Below are 25,008 nucleotides of genomic sequence, written 5' to 3'. Positions count from 1 at the left end.
TCAGCTAAAGGTGTCAACAACACAATCCATCCCCAACACAGAATGGTACGGACATCATAGCAAGGCATGTAATCTAACACCTGTATTCTAACACCTGTAATCTAACACCTGTAATCTAACACCTGTAATCTAACACCTGTAATCTAACACCTGTAATCTAACATCTGTAATCTAACATCTGTAATCTAACACCTGTAATCTAACACCTGTAATCTAACACCTGTAATCTAACACCTGTAATCTAACACCTGTAATCTAACACCTGTATTCTAACACCTGTAATCTAACACCTGTAATCTAACACCTGTAATCTAACACCTGTAATCTAACACCTGTAATCTAACACCTGTAATCTAACACCTGTAATCTAACACCTGTAATCTAACACCTGTAATCTAACACCTGTAATCTAACATCTGTAATCTAACATCTGTAATCTAACACCTGTAATCTAACACCTGTAATCTAACATCTGTAATCTAACATCTGTAATCTAACACCTGTAATCTAACACCTGTAATCTAACACCTGTAATCTAACACCTGTAATCTAACATCTGTAATCTAACATCTGTAATCTAACACCTGTAATCTAACACCTGTAATCTAACACCTGTAATCTAACACCTGTAATCTAACACCTGTGCTCTATGTACAGTGTACACCATGTACCACTGACACATGAAAAGAGATTGAGATATGAAGTATGTTTGGAAACGTGTACTGGAAACACTGTGTGAGTGTATTGGACTACAGGAGGACAGTTGACAGCAGCATAGTTCAACTGCATGCATGGGGAATTCCACTGGATTGATACTGACCTTCAATGCCAGACCTTTAGTGGCAAACACACAGGAGCGGGTTCTCACAAGGATGCACACAATAACGCATGCATGCACAGAAGCACACACACACAAACACACACATACACACACACATTTACTCGAGTACACACGTACAGGAATTCCACTGTATTTGTGCACTTGACAATAAAAACTTGAAAGACAGACAGACAGACAGACAGACAGACAGACAGACAGACAGACAGACAGACAGACAGACAGACAGACAGACAGACAGACAGACAGACAGACAGACAGACTGACTGACTGACTGACTGACTGACTGACTGACTGACTGACTGACTGACTGACTGACTGACTGACTGACTGACTGACTGACTGACTGACTGACTGACTGACTGACTGACTTTTCTTTCCAGACAGACAGGCTGTCTTTTCTTTCCAGACAGACAGACAGACTGCCTTTTCTTTCCAGACAGACAGATAGACGGACGGACGGACAGACAGACAGACAGACAGACAGACAGAATGAATGTGTTGGCTGTATGCTGACCAGGCAGTCCAGAGGCAGTTGGGCTGCTCACTGTTAACGTCATACCAAGAGCTGTCCCCTGTCCAAGTCCCACATATGTGACTTTCACTGTCTGCCTGGATGGACGAGGAGGAATGTGAACACACTGGCAACCACCGAGGACACACACACACACACACACACACACACACACACACACACACACACACACACACACACACACACACACACACACACACACACACACACACACACACACACACACACACACACACACACACACACACACACACACACACACACAAAGGAACACACACACACATCTGCAGCGATAGAATAGATAAGTAATATTTGCGAAACAAGTAAATACTTTTCAACTTCATAGAGTCCGTTTCCCAGACCCAGATTAAGCCTAGTCTTGGGCTGGATCTATTGAACTCCTAGTCCAGTAGGTTTAATCTGGGTATGGGAAACTGCCCCATAGTCCCACATCAACATAGTAACCGTAGTCTCAACCCAGAGTGGGATCACTGGTGCAGCTGATTGGATTCTGTGTTTTTGGCATGAATGGTTAGAGACAAGTGTGGCCAAGGCTCAGAGGGTGAACCAGGACACACAGTACTGCTGTTAAAACTAGACCAGGCAGATGGAGACTCCAGATGTGAGAGTTCTGTCAGCACTCAGCAGCCACGCACACACACACACACACACACACACACACACACACACACACACACACACACACACACACACACACACACACACACACACACACACACACACACACACACACACACACACACACACACACACACACACACACACACACACACTCTCTCTCTCTCTCTCTCTCTCTCTCTCGCTCTCTCTCTCTCTCTCACACACACACACACACACACACACACACACACACACACACACACACACACACACACACACACACACACACACACACACACACACACACACACACACACACACACACACACACACACACACACACACACACACGCGCAGAAATGACACAGTCAGACACACACACATGCTCACACTCTCACACACACACAGACATTACACACTCAGACACACACTCACACACACGCATACACAAGCATGCGTGCACAGACACACCAATTTATACACATACAGGCTCTCGCTCTCCTTCAAAAAACACACACACGTCATACACTCACCTGCTTGTTAAAGAGGTCTTTTCTTTCCACATTGTCAGCAGAGGCCAGTGCTTGGCCAGCATCTTTATGTCCCAGCATGCCGTTTTTTGGGCCGTCCAAGTATGGTCTGTGTGTGTGGTTGGTTCATGCATTTTTCACGGTTCCGCCGTCTCTCTCCTGCCATGGGTTAACTGGTTCATGATTTATAAGCCCTAGAGCGATCGACCAAACCTTGGTCAGCGATTGTATTTCATGTCCGAGCGCTGAGTTCGCAGGAAGGACAGACAAACCCACCGGCTGGTGGGACGACAAATTCTCACAATTCTCACAAAACAGAAAAATGCAGGGGGAAGCTAAGGAGAAGAAAAGAGTATTTCTTCAGTTTGTGGTTTTCACGTGGTGGAGGAGCGTCTTTGAAGTGAGACGGTGGTGAAACACAGGGGTGTATTAAAGAACATAGAAAATAGTATTGGTCTGTGTTGGAGGAGAAGTCTGATGCCTCAGACTATGTCCCAAATGGAACCCTATTACCTACAAAGCCCATAGGACCCTGGTCAAAAGTAGTGCACTATGTAGGGAATAGGGTGCCATTTGGAATTCAGTCTCAGATTTCTTTGTGTTCCTTGAAGGTTTGATGTTTCTCTCCCTGACGCTGTGGTCTGTCTGAACAGCCCCTGTCCTCCCTTTGTCAGTGTGTGTGTGTGTGTGTGTGTGTGTGTGTGTGTGTGTGTGTGTGTGTGTGTGTGTGTGTGTGTGTGTGTGTGTGTGTGTGTGTGTGTGTGTGTGTGTGTGTGTGTGTGTGTGTGTGTGTGTGTGTGTGTGTGTGTGTGTGTGTGTGTGTGTGTGGATTGTGCTCTGGGTCGCATATGAGTCCTTGCCTGATAGAGCGATTACAGTTGCCACAGGTGAGTGTGTGTGTGTGTCTATGGGTCATTGAGGGGATGACGTTACTCTGTCATTCATAAACATGGGGTGGTAAGGACACTAAGAGGTAAAAATCCCCCAAGGAACACCAACCACATTTAGCTCCAATCCTTTCACTGACAAATTCAATATCCCTGTGTTGTCGTCACCATGCCTTGTCACAATCAAATACTTTCACATTCAATCAGTAGAAAAGTTTAGCTGGCATCGAGCCAGTGATTTGTCATGGTGCAACACCACAGTGTGAGCAATCCTCTATCACTACAGTCAATCAATGTACTCCACATAAACCGACACATTCAATCAGCATCCTCTACCTAAACCACAATGTAAGATACATAAGCTGGTTTTCAGACAAATATGTTCTCAGTCAAACGCACTTCAATAAACATTCTTCCTGTATGCCAACCCCATTGGCTAATGGGAACCCACCACTGACTGAACCTACCAATGAGTGCTATTCATCCAGTTTATGAGCTGTTCTGTTTGTTTTCATTCATCTGGGCTCTGTGGACCACATCTACATTGAAATATCTCCTTCTAACGATCTTTCAATGACTTCACAGGACAAATCACCTGCGCAGAACACTTAAAGATGGAATTGGCTCATTGCGTATAATTTATGAATGTTGAGAGTCACTGAATGAGAAACCCCCACTAATGGATTGGCTCAGACAGTAATGACTGGATACTCTTACCACTGACTGTATAGGGGAGAGAATCTATAGACCCATCTAGAGTAGTCAAAGCACAACACACTCAGACACACAATGTTGACACATACAGGGTGGAGAGGTGGGGAGGGAGACGAGAGAGAGAGAGAGAGAGAGAGAGAGAGAGAGAGAGAGAGAGAGAGAGAGAGAGGGGGGGAGAGAGAGAGAGAGAGAGAGAGAGAGAGAGAGAGAGAGAGAGAGAGAGAGAGAGAGAGAGAGAGAGAGAGAGAGAGAGAGAGAGAGAGAGAGAGAGAGAGAGAGAGAGAGAGAGAGAGAGAGTAAGAGAGAGGGGTGGAAAGGGAGGGACAAAAGGAGGGACAGGAAAAAAATACAAAAAGAGAGAAGGAGAGAGTGAAAATAGAAATGATAAACCTCCCTCAAGCAGCTCAGAGTAATTGTCATGGTGATTATCATGGTGATTGTCATGGTGATTACCATGGTGCTTGTCGTGGTGATTATCATGGTAATTGCCAGGGTGATTATCATGGTGATTGCCATGGTGATTGCCATGGTGATTATTGTGGTGATTGTCATGGGGATTACCATGGTGATTGTTATGGTGATTATCGTGGTGATTGCCATGTTGATGGTCATTGGGATTATCATGGTGATTGCCATGGTGATTACCATGGTGATTATCATGGTGATTATCATGTTGATGGTCATGATGATTGCCATGGTGATTGTCATGATGATTGTCATTATAATCTGTCTCCAGCCTTGCCTTGTGTCATTAGTTGACGTGTTATAGATTGAGTTATTGGCAATGTCACATGCCCTCATAAAGACAGTACTCCATGATTGTAATAGGCCAGCTGATCAATCATTCAACACAATAGGGCTGACATAAGGAGGCCAAGGGACGAATTTTACAGAGAGAAACAGACAATGCTTAAGTTATTCATGATGGCCATACTTTCTAGTGTCTAGTGTCTTGTAGTGGAAGCTGGAGGGGGATTGTGTCCAGTCAGTGACCCTACGTGTTTTGATAGAGGGATGATTGGAGAGGTATCCTAGGGTGTGTGTTTTGGCTAGGAGGGGAAAGGGGTAAGCAGCTTAGGAAGCAGGATTAAGACTGACAAATAATTAAAAAGAGGAGAGGCCAGAGGAGGACACACCCAACAGCATATTACAGCCAGCCTTAACCGTCTCTATTCAGAGTGTCTAGTTCAGTCTTAACAGTCTCTATTGAGAGTGTCTAGTTCAGCCTTAACCGTCTCTATTCAGAGTGTCTAGTTCAGTCTTAACAGTCTCTATTGAGAGTGTCTAGTTCAGCCTTAACAGACTCTATTCGGAGTATCTAGTTCAGCCTTAACCGTCTCTATTCAGAGTGTCTAGTTCAGCCTTAACAGACTCTATTCGGAGTATCTAGTTCAGCCTTAACCGTCTCTATTCAGAGTGTCTAGTTCAGCCTTAACCGTCTATTCAGAGTATCTAGTTCAGCCTCAACCGTCTCTATTCAGAGTGTCTAGTTCAGCCTTGGCAGTCTCTATTGAGAGTATCTAGTTCAGCCTTAACCGTCTCTATTCAGAGTGTCTAGTTCAGCCTTTACAGCCTCTATTCGGAGTATCTAGTTCAGCCTTAACAGCCTCTATTCGGAGTATCTAGTTCAGCCTTAACCGTCTCTATTCAGAGTGTCTAGTTTAGCCTTAACCATCTCTATTCAGAGTGTCTAGTTCAGCCTTAACCATCTCAATTCAGAGTTTCTAGTTCAGCCTTAACCGTCTCAATTCGGAGTGTCTAGTTCAGCCTTAACCATCTCTATTCAGAGTGTCTAGTTCAGCCTTAACCGTCCTAATTCGGAGTGTCTAGTTCAGCCTTAACATCCTCAATTCGGAGTATCTAGTTCAGCCTTAACTGTCTCTATTCAGAGTGTCTAGTTCAGCCTTAACAGGCTCAATTCGGAGTGTCTAGTTCAGCCTTAACCATCTCTATTCAGAGTGACTAGTTCAGCATTAACAGCCTCTATTCGGAGTATCTAGTTCAGCCTTAACAGCCTCTATTCGGAGTATCTAGTTCAGCCTTAACCGTCTCTATTCAGAGTGTCTAGTTCAGCCTTAACCATCTCTATTCAGAGTGTCTAGTTCAGTCTTAACCATCTCAATTCAGAGTGTCTAGTTCAGCCTTAACCATCTCTATTCAGAGTGTCTAGTTCAGCCTTAACCGTCTCAATTCGGAATGTCTAGTTCAGCCTTAACAGGCTCAATTCGGAGTATCTAGCTTAGCCTTAACCGTCTGTATTCAGAGTATCTAGTTCAGCCTTAACCGTCTCAATTCGGAGTGTCTAGTTCAGTCTTAACCGTCTCTATTCAGAGTGTCTAGTTCAGCCTTAACCGTCTCAATTCGGAGTGTCTAGTTCAGCCTTAACCGTCTCAATTCGGAGTGTCTAATTCAGCCATAACAGGCTCAATTCGGAGTATCTAGTTCAGCCTTAACCGTCTATTCAGAGTGTCTAGTTCAGCCTTAACCGTCTCTATTCAGAGTATCTAGTTCAGTTATTGGCCCGTGTACGGTTGCTTGTTGTCTGTCTGTCTGAATCTCTCTCTCTCTCTCTCTCTCTCTCTCTCTCTCTCTCTCTCTCTCTCTCTCTCTCTCTCTCTCTCTATATATATATATATATATATATATATATATATATATATATATATATATATACAATGTGATTTTCTAGATTTTTGTTTTAGATTCCGTCTCTCACAGTTGAAGTGTACCTATGATACAAATTACAGACCTCTACATGCTTTGTGAGTAGGAAAACCTGAAAAATCAGCAGTGTATCAAATACTTGTTCTCCCCACTCTATGTATATATATATATACTCTACTGGTCAAATGTGTTTAGAACACCTCAGCATATGTGGGAACTCCTTCGAGACTGTTGGATAAACATTCCATGTGAAGCTGGTTGAGAGAATGCCAAGAGTGCGCAAAGCTGTCATTAAGGCAAAGGGTGGCAATTTGAAGAATCTCAAATATAAAATATATTGGTCTGATGAACACTTTTCTGGTTACTACATGATTCCATATGTTATTTAATTGTTCATGAAATTCATGGTCTAATTCTAACGGTCTAATTTCTGTATCTCTCTCGCTTTCTATCTCTGTTTCCCTCTCCCTCTCTCTCACTCTCTCCCGCTCGCTCTCTCGACATGACATTAGCCAGCTCAGAGAGCATGGTGATGCTAGCGCTGATGACGTAGCGTGACTGGTAAGCCCCTACTCTCCCTCTTTCTCACTCTCTTTCTCACTCTTTCCCGCTCGCTCTCTCGACATGAAACTAGCCAGCTCAGAGAGCATGATGACTCTAGCTCTGATGACGTAGCGTGACTGGTAAGCCTCTAGTCTCCCTCCCTGAAGTACAGCGGCCATCTGAGAAGGGCAGATGAATATGTCTAAACACTGGAAACAATTGAAGACGGGTTAATGGAGAGGCCTGTTTACATAGTCAGTCGACCCTAAATCTCCTGTTAAGAATCACAAGAGCCTCAAACACCACAGCTAAAACATCAAGCCAGAGGACTACGGTCTATTGTGTTTGTGTCTGTGTGTGTGTGTGTGTGTTCCTATGGTCAATTACACTGCATATATTTTTACTCATAGGTCTCTTTGAACTTGGAAGTCAAATTCCTATGGTAAAACTCCAGCAATTAGTGAATAGCCATAATGATTTGCAGTCAGGAAACTGACTTCTCGCTTTTAAGTAGGAAATAAAGTAACTGAGAGGTAATCAATTGTCATAAAAGAGTAAAAAGTCAACGATTACCAGTAAAACGCTTTAACTTTAAAACACTTCTCATTACTGAACCATCAACTGAAGGTTGTAAACCTTTTCTCATCCCTTTGAAAATAATGTTTATAAAGGGTTTATAAAGTGTTCATAACTCATCTAGTCTATAGCTCACCTATGACACAGAAAGGCTTCCGGGCAAAACGGAGGCGACCCTGCCATCCTCTGTAGCGACAGCAGCAGCCGGCCGACCAGATCCTGATGATGTACTCCAGCCCAAACACCACGATCATCACAAACTCCTACAGGAAGTGACAAAACAGGAAGTCAGGGGAAAGTGATACACAATGACTAAGCAATTGCACTAAATCTACGAATAGGTGTCACACTTGTAGATAGTTCTGTTTATATCAGTTTCATCCTTGTATTGAAAGTACAATAAGTTATTCCAGTTTTTCTCAATTGCTAAAACACTAAAAACCATTGGCTGAACAAAGTTCTCAGTTGCCTGGACTCATTTAGCTAAATATGCAGTATGTTGTCAATACCTTAAACCATTTCACATGGCAAAACACAATTTGCAGATCTCACTTAGACTTTTCAGCAAAACTCTAAACAAATTCTCATTCTCAAAACACTTTCTGCACTCTAATGCACATGTCATCCATACTGGTAAACACGAGTGGCAACAATCAAATACAAATAGAGAAGACATGTCATTGATTGAACAGAACCACTCAAAATTGATTTAACCTGTTTCAAATGATGCGACACAACCAAGATAAGCCAATTCAGAGAGCAAACAGGTTGTTGAAGGTGGGAAGGAGAAAGTCTGAGAATGGATAGAAGAAACAATGTGAGATGACGAGGACGAGTGCGTATGCGAGGTAGACGACGAGGAGTAAGAATAGGAGGAGGAGGGCAAGAAAGAGGAAGAGGATGATGAAGAGGAAGACAGAGTGGAAATATCAGATGAAATTCAGGCAACAGTTATAGACCATGTTCTTGTCCATGGACTGGCAATGAGGGAAGCAGGACTTGCAACCCAATTTGAGCTGATTTTCTGTGTCCACCATAGTAAGGACATTCAGAGAAGAGAACAGGTACAGTATACTACTGTATTTTTGCAATTGCAAATGTACTGTACTACACTATATGCAGCTGTTTCTATAGACATTTGTAAAGGTAATCACTGTATGTATTGTACTGCATGAATATGTTTTGTAACTGCACAACTACTTTTTGTAGAATTGCAAGGCTGCCACATGCAGGTGGAAGGACAGCTATATTCACTCGGGAGCAAGAGGCCGTTATAGTTGGCATGGTCCTTCAAGATAATGCAACACACACTTCCAGGGAATCGACAGTGTGAGAATTTGACCATGTCCTCCATCGTAACAGGATGTGAATGAAACAAGTATACAGAGTACCTTTTGAGCGCAACTCACCGAGGGTGAAAGAACTGCGAGCTCAGTATGTGCAAGTAAGTGTACATTCAGAAAAATGTACTGTGTAATCCAGATTGTCTACAGTACTAACACATACTATGTGAATGACATTACTCTTCAGTCCATACAATGTATGTAAATCAGAAGCCTAATTGTACTCTACAGTATAGCACTGTCTCTGTACGACTTACAAAATCCTACATACAGTATATTGTGTTTCTACACAGACAATATTAGACTTGGAATCCTTGGACAGACCCCATGAGTTCATCCTTGTCGATGAAGCAGGCTTCAATCTAACAAAGAGGAGAAGGAGGCCGAAACATGATTGGACAGCTGGCCATTGTTGAAGTCCCTGGTCAACGAGGTGGCAATGTCACAATCTGTGCTGCTATCAGCAACCATGGTTTTCTACATCACCATGTTACACTCGGGCCATATAACATCCAGCACCTTCTAAGATTTATTGCCAATCTAAGAGATATTTTATTTGAGCAGCAGGTTCAAGAGCAGCAGGGTCAAGAGCTAAATAAGAATCCCATTCCCACCTATGTGATAGTGTGGGACAATGTCAGTTTCCACCGAGCTGCTCAGATAAGGGAATGGTTTAACATCAATGGGCAGTTCATGAACTTGTACCTCCCTCCATACTCGTCTTTCCTGAATCCGATTGAGGAGTTTTTCTTCTCTTGGAGATGGAAAGTCAGCTGCAAGCCATGGATTTAGCCTGTGGTGATATAGGTGAGGAATCATGTCAGGCCTGGATACGGCACACAAGAGGCTTCAGGAGGGACAATATTGCTTGTGATGTCAACAAAGTGCTCTGGCCTGACCCAGCCCAAAGACAAGAAGAAGCACATTGATTACATGTTTACTCCTTTGATTTTTGTCCCTTTTAGTATAGTATGCTGTAGTACAGTACATTGTAGGCTGTACACTGTACAATGGACAAATTGTATGGCTCTGAACATTGTGCTTTCCATCTATTAAGAGGTTAACCGTACTGACTGCTCAATAGATTCTGACTGGTTGCAGGTCCATATCAACAAAGAACAAGAATTACAGTATCACAGAGACAAAGGACAAGTTTGTGAGATGCAGGGTACAGTACTGTAAAAATAGGGGTACAAGGAGGAGGAAGAACAGAAAACAAAATTGCAAAGAGCAAAGCAGAGTAGTAATTTCTGATCAATTTTGAGCTACTATGATAGAGCATGTTTTCGTTCATCAAAAGACAATGACAGAAAAATATGAATATTGTTTTAGATTAAAAATGTACTTCTCCCTGAGAATTGCATGTTTTGAACAATGTGTTTTCTATTTTTCGGTGTATCGTTTACTGACTGCTTGAGAGTGTATATTATTTTGATCACTTTGTTTATGATTTGAGAGCAGTGTTTGATTTTGAACACAGGTGAAACTGTTTTGAGGCGAATGCCTCATTTTGCGAGAGGAGTCAGAGGTTATGTAAATAGTGCTTGAAGATGAGGTTTTGTGTTCAACGTTTTCAGGAAATGGAGCAAGGTTTCAGAAATGGTGTTTTAGCAATTGACAAAAACTGTAATCAACCAAATTCTAACATATCATAACATATTAAAGTGGCCTTTTCTTGACATTGAAACATCGTGATTTGAACACGTGATTTGAATGATGACTTAAAGTGGTCTACTTCCTGTGAACAGCATGTATATAATGTCATACCTTTGAATTCAAAGGTCCACCATTTTCATGCTAAATGTCAACACTGAGTCAACATAGTCAATTAGATCACTACATTCACTGCAATTGGCACAACATTAGCTAGCTAGCATTTGCTCCCAGTATATCATGATTCAAATTCAGCTGATGCTAATCCAAGATAATGTCCCTAGCAAGTGTGGTCTAAAAGAGGCATATGGATGCAATGAGGTTTTTTTTAATGAGCATGAATGCTGTTTCAAATCTCTAGTTTTCAGAGTAGCGACAGGGAGCAAATACATTTCTGCCCGTGTCTGTATCGTCAATAGGCGGCCTAATCGTGTTGACACTGATTTCATGTGGAGAGGCTAAGTTGTTGTGTGGAGACATCCAGTATGAATCCAGCTTTGATAAAGGGATTCATCTTCTCCTCGGATAATCTGCGGATATCCCTCTTCCTATCTGTCATGGAGATACTTGACTAGCGCAGAAGGATGGACCGATGCGTTGACTGTCACTGGCCCACCCAGGCTAAAAGATGACATGTACCACTAACCTTCCTAATCCTAATTTCCCTCAGGGATTCATAGTCGTATTGAATTGAATCTGAAAGGAAACAATATGTGTACATTTTTGAATATATATATTTTTTTTACAAAATACTACCAACTGGATGTTGCCTTATCCGTACTTGCCCCAGAGCCATGACAGACTTTATTTATTTTCAAATGTACTAGGATGTTTGTGATCTTTGATTATTTGAATGGGAGTTGTTGCTCTTTGTTAACACACACAGCCACGCACGCACACACACTCACAAACACACTCACGCACGCACACTCACAAACACACTCACGCATGCACACACAAAAACACACAGTCTCTCTGTCTCTCTCTCTCTCGACAATAGGGGTGGCATCAGTCAATAAACAAACCAAGGTCACCTACCATGCTAATTGACCTCTGTAAATGGAGTTCATATCTTCCAGTTCACCACTCACATTTGAGCTCTATTACAATTAACACTCATCTCTCACTCGTCTATTTCCCAGTTGCTGAACAATAATGCCTCAAATATCAATATATTTCAGCAACAATTTAAATGACTGTCAACATCAACAACAGGGCAATACAGAGACAATGATGATGACCAATTGATGACCTTTTGGTGAATGTTTCACTCAACCATTTTTGCTCCCTCTCTCTCGCAGCCCTCAAGTCTGCTGTATCAGTTTGGTGCTGACTCGTCACAGGGTACAGTAGATAGTGACCTGCGAGCAGCATTTCAATAACAGTACACTATCTACAACTTTAAAGGTTTCTTTCGGCTGCACCCATAGGTTAACCCCTTGAAGAACTATTTTTGGTTGCAGGCGGTTCTACAAGCAACCCAAAAAGGGTTCTACCTGAAACCAAAAAGGGTTCTCCTATGGGGACATCCGAAGAACCTCTTTTGAACCCTTTATCTAAGAGTGTAGAAGAAGAAATCAATGTCGGCCCCGGATCAAATGACTAAACTCAATATGGAGTTGGCCTGTATCGATTTTTCCTACAAGGACCACATACGTAGCAAGAGATCAGCATCAGTAGGGTTCTTAACGTGGTTAAGTCTGTTTGAATCTGCTTTATTCACTATCAAATGACTAGATGATGGGAAAACAGGGAAGTGTTCCCAATTGATCAGATTGACTGATACCAGAATGTATTCATATCCTCTTACCTAATTACGAATAGAAATCTAGTTGTGCAAAGAGGAGTTTGATTGAAAGCTCAACACACTTCGCCGCTTCGTACTTGCCTGTTGTGAAGCGATAGGTGACACCCCTTTCTGCTATCCACAGCGTCACCTATCACTGCACTCATTGTAAACGGGCACGCTGATGAACAGCTTCTGTGTCTGTGTCAGAACATATGCCTAGTTTCAACCAGTTCCTCACCAGGATGAGCAGACAGTCGGAAGAGAAGTCCTGGTGAGCCGGAATGGTGGAGAACACAGACAGGACCAAGCAACCAAAGACCAGCACGAACCTACAGGACAAAACAGAGAGGAATCATAAATACATTTATCCAGAGCCATATGAAACAGAAGAAGAACATGGCAGTTTGGACAGGAAATGCCTTATCTCATTATTAATGCTAACGTGATTAGCTTGAAACATGGACAAGCAGAAATATCCAACCCGTACCCATGCTCCTTTCCCTACCGCTTTCTGCAAAGAACCACAGTCTTTGATAATCTTCCACCTTCATAATGATACGATCTTTCATTTTTCCATCAAATAGCTCTGACATATGAGGTGGGCCAATGGCCTCCCAAGTAGCATCAATGGTAAAATGATGAGCATCGGATTTAGAGTTGTAGATGTCTTTAGTGTTAAATGGTGAGAGAACATCTGTGTTTGATCAGGATTGAGCTCCGTCTTAAGCTTGGCTGTGCCTATGGAGTTTGTGAGGGAAAGGCTAAGATAGGGCTTTGGATGCCAAATAACTTCTTCTCTTTGTCTTTCTAGGATTATCATTGCAACTATAATATCTTCATTTTCTATTGAAACTAGTAGAAGTGTTGCATTTCAGTATCTACTGGAGCAAAACTGGTTGAATCAACGTAGTTTCCACGTCATTTCAACCCCCAAATTCAATGTGATGACGTTGAACCGACGTGGGAAACTGATTGGATTTGCAAAAAGTCATCAATGTAACGGAATGTCGCCTATTTGAACCTATATCCAAGTAGTTGACAAGTCAACAGAAATGAAATCAAAACGAGATGCTGAAAAGATGTCTGAGCCCAGTGGGGGGTGAGTCATAACAAAGACAAAGCACTGTTGACCCAACTCTGCTGTAGGGGAGAGATAAGCCTAGCATGCTAACTGTCTAGGTTCTCCGGGATAACAACAGTGAGAATATGGTATCTGGGCTATGAAGATAGAAACTGAACACTGAGTTTAGATAGAAGAGCCATTCCAGTGTGACGACAGCGGCATTCACAAAATGTAAACCGTTAGAAACCATCCAAATAAGGTCGGCCAACATGTCACTACAACTTCCTCTAATGTCCCCCAACCTCCCTTCTCTTCCTTCTCAGTCAATATTTGAGCGTGACATTCAGAAATGTAAACAATATTCAAGAACCCCAATAAGGTCTTTGAAGATGTCACTATGGCGCACAAGATGTCACAACAACTTCCTCTACCATCCCCCCCGACCAGCCACCACCCTTCTCTTCCCTCTCCCTTCTCCACAGCTGTAGCCTATGGAGTATGGATGATGAGAGGCTAGAGACTATTAAGCCGTCCCCTGGTTCCTGTAGGCTAGGCCCTAAATCGTCACTAAGATGAAAGAAGATGAAGAATCTTTAAAAGTTGAAACGCATGGCCAAGCGGGTCAGGGGGGTGACTTCCAGACCCTGAGCTTCTGAGCAGTGTCTGTGTGAAAAGGGTGGGCGTCCTGTGCGGGTCGCCATCCCCAGCCGACCTCTAGCTGACCGCTATAGGACTGTGCTGATGTGACCCCGATCTGACCTTTGACTCCGAGAGGGAGCCCAAACAGAGGTTGCAGTTTTCCATAGCCAGAGGAGATGGTTATGTGATTATTTCAATTTAACCATCGACATCTGTCGTCCAATAGGCTCTCCTCCTTCTGTGAGGAGTCAGGAAGTAGAAGGCTTTGTATGTAACCTAAGAGGTGATATAAAAAGTATTCCTCTTCAAGTCTGAGTATTTAACATTTTAGTTTTAGTCGGAAGTTTACATACACTTAGGTTGGTGTCATTAAAAGTTATTTTTCAACCACTCCACAAAGTTCTTGTTAACAAACTATAGTTTTGGCAAGTCGGTTAGGACATCTACATTGTGCATGACAAATAATTTTTCCAACAATTGTTTACAGACAGATTATTTCACTTATAATTCACTGCATCACAATTCCAGTGGGTAAGAAGTTTACATACACTAAGTTGACTGTGCCTTTAAACAGCTTGGAAAATTCCAGAAAATGATGTCATGGCTTTAGAAGCTTCTGATAGGATAATTGACATAATTTGAGTCAATTGGAGGTGTACCTGTGGATGTATTTCAAGGCCTACCTTTGAACTTGGTGCCTCTTTGCTTGACATCATGGGAAAATCAAAAGAAGTCAAAAGACCTCAGAATTTTTTTTTTGTAGACCTCCACAAGTCTGGTTCATCTTTGGGAGCAATTTCCAAATGCCTGAAGGTACCACGTTAATCTGTACAAACAATAGTACGCAAGTATAAACACCACGGAACCACGCAGCCGTCATACCGCTCAGGAAGGAGACGGGTTCTGTATCCTAGAGATGAACGTACTTTGGTGCGAAAAGTGCAAATCAATCCCAGAACAACAGCAAAGGACCTTGTGAAGATGCTGGAGGAAACAGGTACTAAAGTATCTATATCCACAGTAAAACGAGTCCTATATCGACATAATCTGAAAGGCAGCTCCGCAAGGAAGAAGCCACTGCTCCAAAATCGGCATAAAAAAGCCAGACTACGGTTTGCAACTGCACATGGGGACAAATATTGCACTTTTTGGAGAACTTTCCTCTGGTCTGATGAAACAAAAATAGAACTGTTTGGCCATAATGACCATCGTTATGTTCGGAGGAAAAGGGGGGGCTTGCAAGTCGAAGAATACCATCCCAACCATGAAGAACAGAGGTGGCATTTGACCCAAGTTAAAAAATGTGAAGGCAAAGCTGCCAAATACTAGTTGAATGTATGTGTCACAACTTCCGCCAAAGTCAGTCCCTCTCCTTGTTCGGGCGGCGAACGGCGAACGACGTCACCGGCCGTCTAGCCATCGCCGATCCACATCACATTTCATTTTCCATTTGTTTTGTCTTCGTCTTACACACCTGGTTTCGATTCCCCAATTACTTGTTCATTATTTAACCCTCTGTTCCCCCATGTTTGTTTGTGAGTAATTGTTTATTGTATTGCGATCTGTATTTGTGGCCTTGTATTTATACGACGTGAATTGTTTATTGTTGAGTAAAATTGCTTTCATTACTCATTATCTGCTGTCCTGTGCCTGACTCATTTCACCAGCTACACACAGACACATTACAGTATGTGAACTTATGACCCACTGGGAATGTGATGAAAGAAATTAAAGCTGAAATAAATCATCCTCTCTACTATTATTCTGACATTTCACATTCTTAAAATAAAGTGGTGATCCTACTATAATTAAATGTCAGGAATTGTGAAAAACTGAGTTTAAATGTATTTGGCTAAGGTGTATGTAAACTTGCAACTTCAACTGTACATCCTAATGAATCAGTTTGAAGTTCAGGAAGTTGGAGTATTTAAAAGTTGAGTACTTTGGGAAGTTCATCAATTATGCATATGTCTGGACTGGTGAATGCGTGTGCTGACAAGTATCATGTAGCTGTCAACTGAAAGGACAGCTGGCCTCATAACTCTTCCTCCACTCTCTCTCTTGTCAAGATCTCTAAAGGAGGATTTCTGAGTGGCCCCTAAGCAAGGTTTTCAGAGTGCCTCCTTATCTAACTATAATAAACACCAATGTCTCTCCTTTCAAAACAAATATAACCATTTATGAAATATTTAATGAAAAATAATGAATTAGTTATGGAAAACAGGCAAGATTGTTTATCATTGATCGATCTTCCCTAATTACTTTGCCGCCGCCTCCCTGTCCTCTGCAGGCCTCAGTTCCCCCGTGTCACATACTCTTGTAGCGGGCGGCTGTCCTAAACTGCACCCTATTCCCTACGTAGTATGGTGCACTAGATAGGGGATAGGGTGCCATTTGGGATGCAGAGCTAGTATCTGGAGTCTGTCACAGCCCTCACAGCTCCCAACAGAACACAGAAAGGCCCTTAACCTTTTAAAGAGAGCCCCAGAGTAAATAAAGATTTGGGAGTGGGGACTTGCACACACACACACACACACACACACACACACACACACACACACACACACACACACACACACACACACACACACACACACACACACACACACACACACACACACACACACACACACACACACACACACACACACAAGCCCATCATCACCGAGCAGTAGCAGGCAGTAAGTGCTTGTCTATTTTGTATAATTTAATTGATTTGTTTTGAAACAGTGCCAAGGAAATGACTAATGTCCGAGCACTGGGGTCTGTTGCACTGGCTACATTACACCCAATCATCCTCAATTTGAATTAGATTTGCAGCAAAAAGCAGACGTCTGCATTTGTTTATCTCCCAATCAGTCGTGTTGTCAGGCTCTCAGTGGATTTCTGTGGTAACATGAAGGTCTGGTAGTGTTGTTTGTACGGATCACAAACAACACTACCAGAAAAGTTGGAGTAGAAACCTTAGAAAAACATGTACACTGTAAATACTGCACACTTGCATTGTATACGATTGTAAGGATTGGGTGGCAGAGGTTGTGTCGTACAGTAACTTTGTATGGCGCTGTCTTCTTTCCAATACACCTCTCTTAGCATAGGATAGAGTGAGTAGAAGGTAGATGCTGTATACAGTAGGGGAAAGAGGTCAGAACCTCGGATGGCATTGTTTCCCATCTATTCTTCTTCTCTTAGCACAGGAGAGGGTTAATTGCTCTTGACTGTATACACTACTGCGAGACACAGGACATATCACTGTATTCTATATCATTGTAAGGATCAGGCACTGGGGCAGGCAGAGTCAACCTTGGATGTCACTCTCTCATTCTTTCAGGTATTATTTTCTCTCCATTTCTCTCCTCTCAGCGAGGGGTAGAACAGGGTAAGATGAGTATATGGATGTATACAGTATGTGTAAGGACTGAGCAGGCAGGAGTTGACACACAACCTTGGATGGCACTTTGTCCTTTCTTTCAAGTCTTTATCTCGATCACTCCTCATTGTACAGGGCAGAGTGAATAGCAGCTGCATGTATAGGTAACAGTGAAGAATATATATATGATATTGTGTTGAGGATGTATTGCCTTGAGCATCACACACTCGATTTAGAGTCAATGAGGAAGAATTTTGAGAAATATGTCTCACATTTTCCCACAGGCTACAGTTCATTAGAGAAAGACTGAAAGCTAATTACATTAAGACTATTTATTGCCGAATGTGTGTGTGTGTTTCAGTGTGTGTGTGTGTGTGTGTATCATCATGACATGGATTCATATGCCATCAGTACAGCCAGCTCCCTAGGATAAATGAGTGGCAGGCAGCCTAGCGGTTAACAGCATTGGGCCAGTAACTGAAAGGTTGCTGGTTCGAATCCCTGAGCCGACGAGGTGAACAATCTGTCAATGTGCCCTTGAGCAAGTCACTTAACCCTAGTTGCTCTGGATAAGAGTGTCTGCAACTATCTCTATGCTGTCCATGGTGCTGAAATGTGTGACCACCAAAATCCTTCATGAGTTCTTGATAGTATCATCTATCTATATGTTCTGTTTTCAATGTGTGGCCATCCAATCAAGGATAAAATAATGTTTACTCATCACTGTCTCTGGCAGTTGCCTACAACTTAAAATCTCATTCGGACAGCCTAGATTCTCAACTGTCATTGGATGTCTGTCTAGTAAGATGGATTGTCATTGGATGTCTGTCTAGTAAGATGGATCATCATTGGACAGTTCCAGCTAGGGTCAAAGTTCAAGAGTCATCCAGGTTAGGGTTCATATCTGGGCGGTTTGGTCACATGGCAGTCGTCTCAGATAGCCTTGCCAGTGTAAGAGGTACTATAAACACATGGGCTAACTTCTCACCTTCTCTTTGATATAAACCTGAGGCAGCCAAGAGAGGAAGCTGAAGTCAAATCACTGTCAGGTCAGTATCATCCTTAACACCTTTATGAGCAGACTAGGAGTCAAAAGAGTAACCCAAAACCTAATGAAATCTATGTCTGCTCATAAAATACTGTCTGTCTGGACGGTCTGGAGACTTTTTCTCTGTGTGTGTGTGTGTGTGTGTGTGTGTGTGTGTGTGTGTGTGTGTGTGTGTGTGTGTGTGTGTGTGTGTGTGTGTGTGTGTGTGTGTGTGTGTGTGTGCGTGCGTGCGTGCATGCGTGCGTGTGTGTGTGTGTGTGTGTGAGATCGACCATAAAAGTGCAAGAGAGACAGAGGCAGTGTGTGTGTGATCGCTCCTAAAGGGGTAGGAGAGACAGAAGCAGTGTGCGTGTGATCGCTCCTAAAGGGGTAGGAGAGACAGAGGCAGTGTGTGTGTGATCGCTCCTAAAGGGGTAGGAGAGACAGAGGCAGTGTGCGTGTGATCGCTCCTAAAGGGGTAGGAGAGACAGAGGCAGTGTGTGTGTGATCGCTCCTAAAGGGGTAGGAGAGACAGAGGCAGTGTGCGTGTGATCGCTCCTAAAGGGGTAGGAGAGACAGAGGCAGTGTGCGTGTGATCGCTCCTAAAGGGGTAGGAGAGACAGAAGCAGTGTGCGTGTGATCGCTCCTAAAGGGGTAGGAGAGACAGAGGCAGTGTGCGTGTGATCGCTCCTAAAGGGGTAGGAGAGACAGAGGCAGTGTGTGTGTGATCGCTCCTAAAGGGGTAGGAGAGACAGAGGCAGCGTGTGTGTGATCGCTCCTAAAGGGGTAGGAGAGACAGAGGCAGTGTGTGTGTGATCGCTCCTAAAGGGGTAGGAGAGACAGAGGCAGTGTGCGTGTGTGTCATCTTGCCAAGTCTATATTAACTAATACCACTGTTTATGTGCCTGGGAGCGTTTCTAATGGACAGATCAAAACAGACAGCTTAATATCTTAGCAACTACTTCATAACACTGACCACAGACCAGGTGTTACACTTTCATTTCCAACAGGAAGTTACTCTACTCTATCAGGAGAAATTAGCAAAGGTGGAAATATGGTCTTTGTCATCTTCATTGTAGTTGCAAAATATTATGATCATTGGCCTTATCATCGAGGGAATCAAGTCTCTAGGCCTGGTTAAATTAGCGGTAGCGAAAATTAGCGGTAGAATTTGATTGCTTAATCATGACTAGAATGTCAATCACCATTGGCTACATTCTGAAAGTCAGCATAATTTTATTTCATTGCCAATTCATTCATTTTCACTATAATACTGAGCACATAATACTGAGCACCAAGAATACATCCATTATCTAGTGACTCTTCAGTCTCCTTGGATGACTTACTTAGTCTGGGAATTTATTTTTACGGTCCTTGTAATCGAAAGGTTGTGACCTCATGACCTCTGATCCACCTGATAGGTCCTGTGCCGAGCATGCCTTTACACAGTCAGACGCCCAGTCATGTACTCACTGTGTGTCTCCTAGAATTCCTCAAATAGCACCCCCCTATTGTGTTGGTCTATTCCAGAGAAGACAGGGATTCTAAATGTACTCAGCACATTCCAATAGACATACATGGGGTTGGAGCGTCATCAGGTTAAGATGCGTCATTCTATAGCATTCTATGGAGAGCACACAGCCGTATTCAACATGGGAGAAATGCTCTGAGACAGTTGCCTTGACAATTTAGTTCAATTGCTTGTTGTCAAAATGGTAGAGTTAGCTCAGCTGAACAACAAGTAAGAATGTGGTATCGAATCCGTCAGAAACACATGGATACACACACACACACACACACACACACACACACACACACACACACACACACACACACACACACACACACACACACACACACACACACACACACACACACACACACACACACACACACACACACACACACACACACACACACACACATGTACACACACGTACACACACACACACGTACACACACGTACACACACGTACACACACGTACACACACGTACACACACGTACACACGTACACACACGTACACACACGTACACACACGTACACACACGTACACACACGTACACACACATGTACACACACATGTACACACGCACACACATTTTATGTTCTTCCACTGACAATTAGTGTGTGTGTGTGTGTGTGTGTGCTGTTGAATAGTGACAGTGAAAGACGTTAAGTGTTTGTGAGTGTGTCAGTAGGAGCTGTGGTAGCTCTCCGTTGGTAAAGGGTAAGGTCTCTGACAGTAAGCCTGGCCGGAAAATGACTGTCTGTGTCAGTGAGGAGGATTGTAAACGGTAGACAGACAACACTACTACCACCACTACTGGAGTAAAGAGTAAAGATGACAGAGCAATTTCCATGATGCAGTCTGGTCTTTTAAGGTCCGGGCCAGGAGGCACTCTGGTACATCTCAAGAGTGTGTGTGTGTGTGTCGGGCAGAGGGGGGGGCATGCGTGTGAGCGTGTGTGTGAATGTTTGTGTGCGTGCGTGCGTGTGCATGTCTGTGAGGTTGGCAACCAACAGTGAGAAAATATTGTATCTCCTCACTCCCATTACATTGATACAAGACGTCCTTCTCTTCAGAAATCCCTTGAGAGAGAGACGCTGAGTGGGTTAGAAGAGGATGGACTTAGCGAACGCAATTAGCTAGCTAGAGTTGGCTAGCGTAGCGTAGCACTGGTTACTGTGATAGCACCACTGGACTACCATTTAATGCTAATCAGCCCTCTTAACTTTAGCGGGTAGCGCTAAGTGACTGTGTTTAGCAGACACAGAGCTCATCCTGAGCTAGCGTTTCACAGCATGGACATAATAAGGCTTAACATAACACATTCAAAGAGAGAAAGAGAGAGACAGAGAGAGATAGGGAGAAAGACAGAGAGAAAGAGATACAGAGAGAGTGTGCATGTGTGTGTGTGTATGTGTGTGTCTGTGTGTGTGTGTGTGTGTGTGTGTCTGTGTGTGTGTGTCTGTGTGTGTGTGCATATGAGTGTGTGTGTGCGTGCGTGCGTGTGCGCGCTTGCGTGTGTGTGTGTGTGTGTGTGTGTGTGTGTGTGTGTGTGCGTGTGTGTGTGTGTGCATGTGTGTGTGTGTGTGCGTGCGTGCGTGTGTGTGTGTGCATATGAGTGTGTGTGTGTGTGTGTGTGTGTGTGTGTGTGCATATGAGTGTGTGTGTGTGTGTGTGTGTGTGTGTGTGTGTGTGTGTGTGTGTGCGTGCGCGTGCATGCATATCATAGTGTGTACAGTATAGCATAATCATCCTCACTAAAACCAACGCTCTCTCCCATCCCCTGCTGACATCTTTAAAAGGCCTGGAACAGATGAGTGTGCTGACAGATAACAGTGATCCCCCTGCCGCCTGCCAAGCTTTTCCCTCCCTTTCTCCCTTACGTCTCCTCCTCTCCTTTTCCCCGTGTGAAGGGAGACGGATGGTCTAATAGCTGCTGTGCAGAACCAGCGTTGTTATTCCCCCTCCCTACCGGCTCCTGTGTGAGACCATGCTGTGTTCAGCATCGTCCCGTAATATACAGAGACAAAAGGTAATCTATGGCGTGAGGATTTTCACGAGGCGCGTTTCTTGTTGTTGGCGTAACGTTCTTCGGGGGAAGCATGTTTTCCCACAACACATTTCAGCACTGGAGCACGTGGGATGAAGATGCTACAACAAATCACAAGGTCTCAACGGCGTAAAGGTTTCCAGTGGGTGTGCGTTGGTACGTGACACCTTCATGCACAGTTACAAGCTGGGTACATGAACCGAAGAGGGGTCAACGGCGTGAGGATTCCACAAGGCGTGTTTTTTTTTGTACACAGCATCTCTCTGCAGTGTTACAGGCCAGACCGATGAGCCGAAAGGACAGAATCGGAGCTAAGAATTGTTCCTCTGGGTTTAGTTTTGTGTGTTGGTGCGTTCATTGAGGTTGTGAGGTAGCGGTATGTACTGTATGTTAGCGGAACATTCGACCTCATCAAACCGGTCAACAAACAGAAAAAAATGATCTGAACAGTAAAATGAGGGGACCAACTGAAAATACTATACACACATACGAGGAAGGACATTGGTTCATTAAGAGCCTAATGGAAACATGCAATAGTAGCAAGCCTATCGTCTTTCTGTCAAAAGGCTGTAGCCTATTAATGACCATGCAACTCCTGTAATGGAGCAGCTAATGTCATTTCCCAAAATGCAAATGGCGGGGAAACACAGTTCTGAACAGTGCTCCTAATGCGAGCGCTTCCGTTTGACAGAGATGAAATCTCAATTAGAAACTTAGAAAGAGGGGGAATCTAATAGCAACTACTATGATGGGTAGCTAATATGACTAAGATTGGGACTTTGGCTTCTGGACAACGAAAGAAAGTTGATATGAAACAGGAGAGAAATGCTGGTTAACGGCATGAGGAAGTCTTTATAAAATAATTGCCTCCATGTTTCTATAGATTCATTTTTGCTACTTTGAATCAAGGGAAAACATGCCTCATTATTGAAAGTGACGTAAAACGTTCAAGTTTCGAACAATTGTACTGCCTCAAGCTCACATTGCAAAATGCTGGGGGACGCACTCGTAATGAATACTCAGGGAGAAAAAGGTGTAGATTCATGCACAGAGCGCGACAGATGTTTATAAAGCCTTCGCAGAAGGAAGGAATTGTGGTCACAGGCAAACAATGGTCAAACACAGGTAGGCATTCAAAACAAACAATACCTCACAACCATACAAACAGAAAGAACTGCATTAAATAGGGAGCTGATGAGACCAGGTGAGAAACAAACACAGGTGAAATCAATGAAAAAAAATGAAAGACACTGCTACGTTCAAGAGTACAAAGAAATAGGGCTACGTTCAAGAGTACAAAGAAATAGGGCTACGTTCAAGAGTACAAAGAAACAGGGCTACGTTCAAGAGTACAAAGAAACAGGGCTACGTTCAAGAGTACAAAGAAATAGGGCTACGTTCAAGAGTACAAAGAAACAGGGCTACGTTCAAGAGTACAAAGAAACAGGGCTACGTTCAAGAGTACAAAGAAATAGGGCTACGTTCAAGAGTACAAAGAAATAGGGCTACGTTCAAGAGTACAAAGAAACAGGGCTACATTCAAGATTACAAAGAAATAGGGCTACGTTCAAGAACACAAAGAAACAGGGCTACGTTCAAGAGTACAAAGAAATAGGGCTACGTTCAAGAGTACAAAGAAACAGGGCTACGTTCAAGAGTACAAAGAAATAGGGCTACGTTCAAGAGTACAAAGAAATAGGGCTACGTTCAAGAGTACAAAGAAACAGGGCTACGTTCAAGAGTACAAAGAAATAGGGCTACGTTCAAGAACACAAAGAAATAGGGCAACGTTCAAGAACACAAAGAAACAGGGCTACGTTCAAGAACACAAAGAAACGGGGCTACGTTCAAGAACACAAAGAAACAGGGCTACGTTCAAGAACACAAAGAAACAGGGCTACGTTCAAGAACACAAAGAAACAGGGCTACGTTCAAGAACTCAAAGAAACAGGGCTACGTTCAAGAACACAAAGAAACAGGGCTACGTTCAAGAACACAAAGAAACAGGGCTACGTTCAAGAACACAAAGAAACAGGGCTACGTTCAAGAACACAAAGAAACAAGGCTACGTTCAAGAACACAAAGAAACAGGGCTACGTTCAAGAACACAAAGAAACAAGGCTACGTTCAAGAACACAAAGAAACAGGGCTACGTTCAATAACACAAAGAAACAGGGCGACGTTCAAGAACACAAAGAAACAGGGCTACGTTCAAGAACACAAAGAAGCAGGGCTACGTTCAAGAACACAATTATGTGCTTTTGGATTAACAAAAGCACATTTCACTCCAGTGCCAGCTTTAGAGAAGCTTCTCTGTCGCTGTTTGACAGGTGATAGGCTATTCCTCTCCTCAAACTAAGCTCTTTATGCTGTGCACGTGATGAACACAAATGCATGACGAGTAACGAAAATTCACACTCGCCAATAAAAAATCCACTCAACTTTGTTAATAAACCTGTAGACGAAAAGCATGACAGGTCAAATGTGTTTTCAGCAGCTAACCGATCAACGGTTTATCGTTAACATCCCTAGACCTTAAGGATCCTTGTCAATTCCTGCTCTCCGTAGGCAGTGTACAAACTGAGAAGGCTGGTAGAACTGATTTTGGATTTCCTGTACACTTTTACAAGAAATATTATGTCTCGTGTCTCTCGTG

The 25,008-nt window shown here is 43.2% G+C and overlaps 1 protein-coding gene across 2 annotated transcripts in view; it reads right to left on the bottom strand.

Moving 5' to 3' along the window:
* The window catches only part of LOC124003044 (potassium voltage-gated channel subfamily KQT member 5-like), a 178,225-nt gene that overhangs the window by 36,001 nt on the left and 117,216 nt on the right, over positions 1-25,008 (bottom strand). For both annotated transcript variants that reach the window (XM_046311029.1, XM_046311030.1), the window contains exons 2-3: positions 12,932-13,022; positions 8,045-8,171 (exon numbers count right to left, since the gene is read on the bottom strand). In XM_046311029.1, coding sequence (XP_046166985.1) covers positions 8,045-8,171; positions 12,932-13,022 — 218 coding nt within the window. The remainder of the gene's footprint in view (positions 1-8,044; positions 8,172-12,931; positions 13,023-25,008) is intronic.

This window comes from Oncorhynchus gorbuscha, linkage group LG18, assembly GCF_021184085.1.
Source record: "Oncorhynchus gorbuscha isolate QuinsamMale2020 ecotype Even-year linkage group LG18, OgorEven_v1.0, whole genome shotgun sequence".
In the NCBI taxonomy this organism is placed as follows: domain Eukaryota; kingdom Metazoa; phylum Chordata; class Actinopteri; order Salmoniformes; family Salmonidae; genus Oncorhynchus; species Oncorhynchus gorbuscha.
The sequence above is the reverse complement of the archived record's forward strand: the minus strand, read 5'-3'. Positions and strand labels throughout refer to the sequence as shown.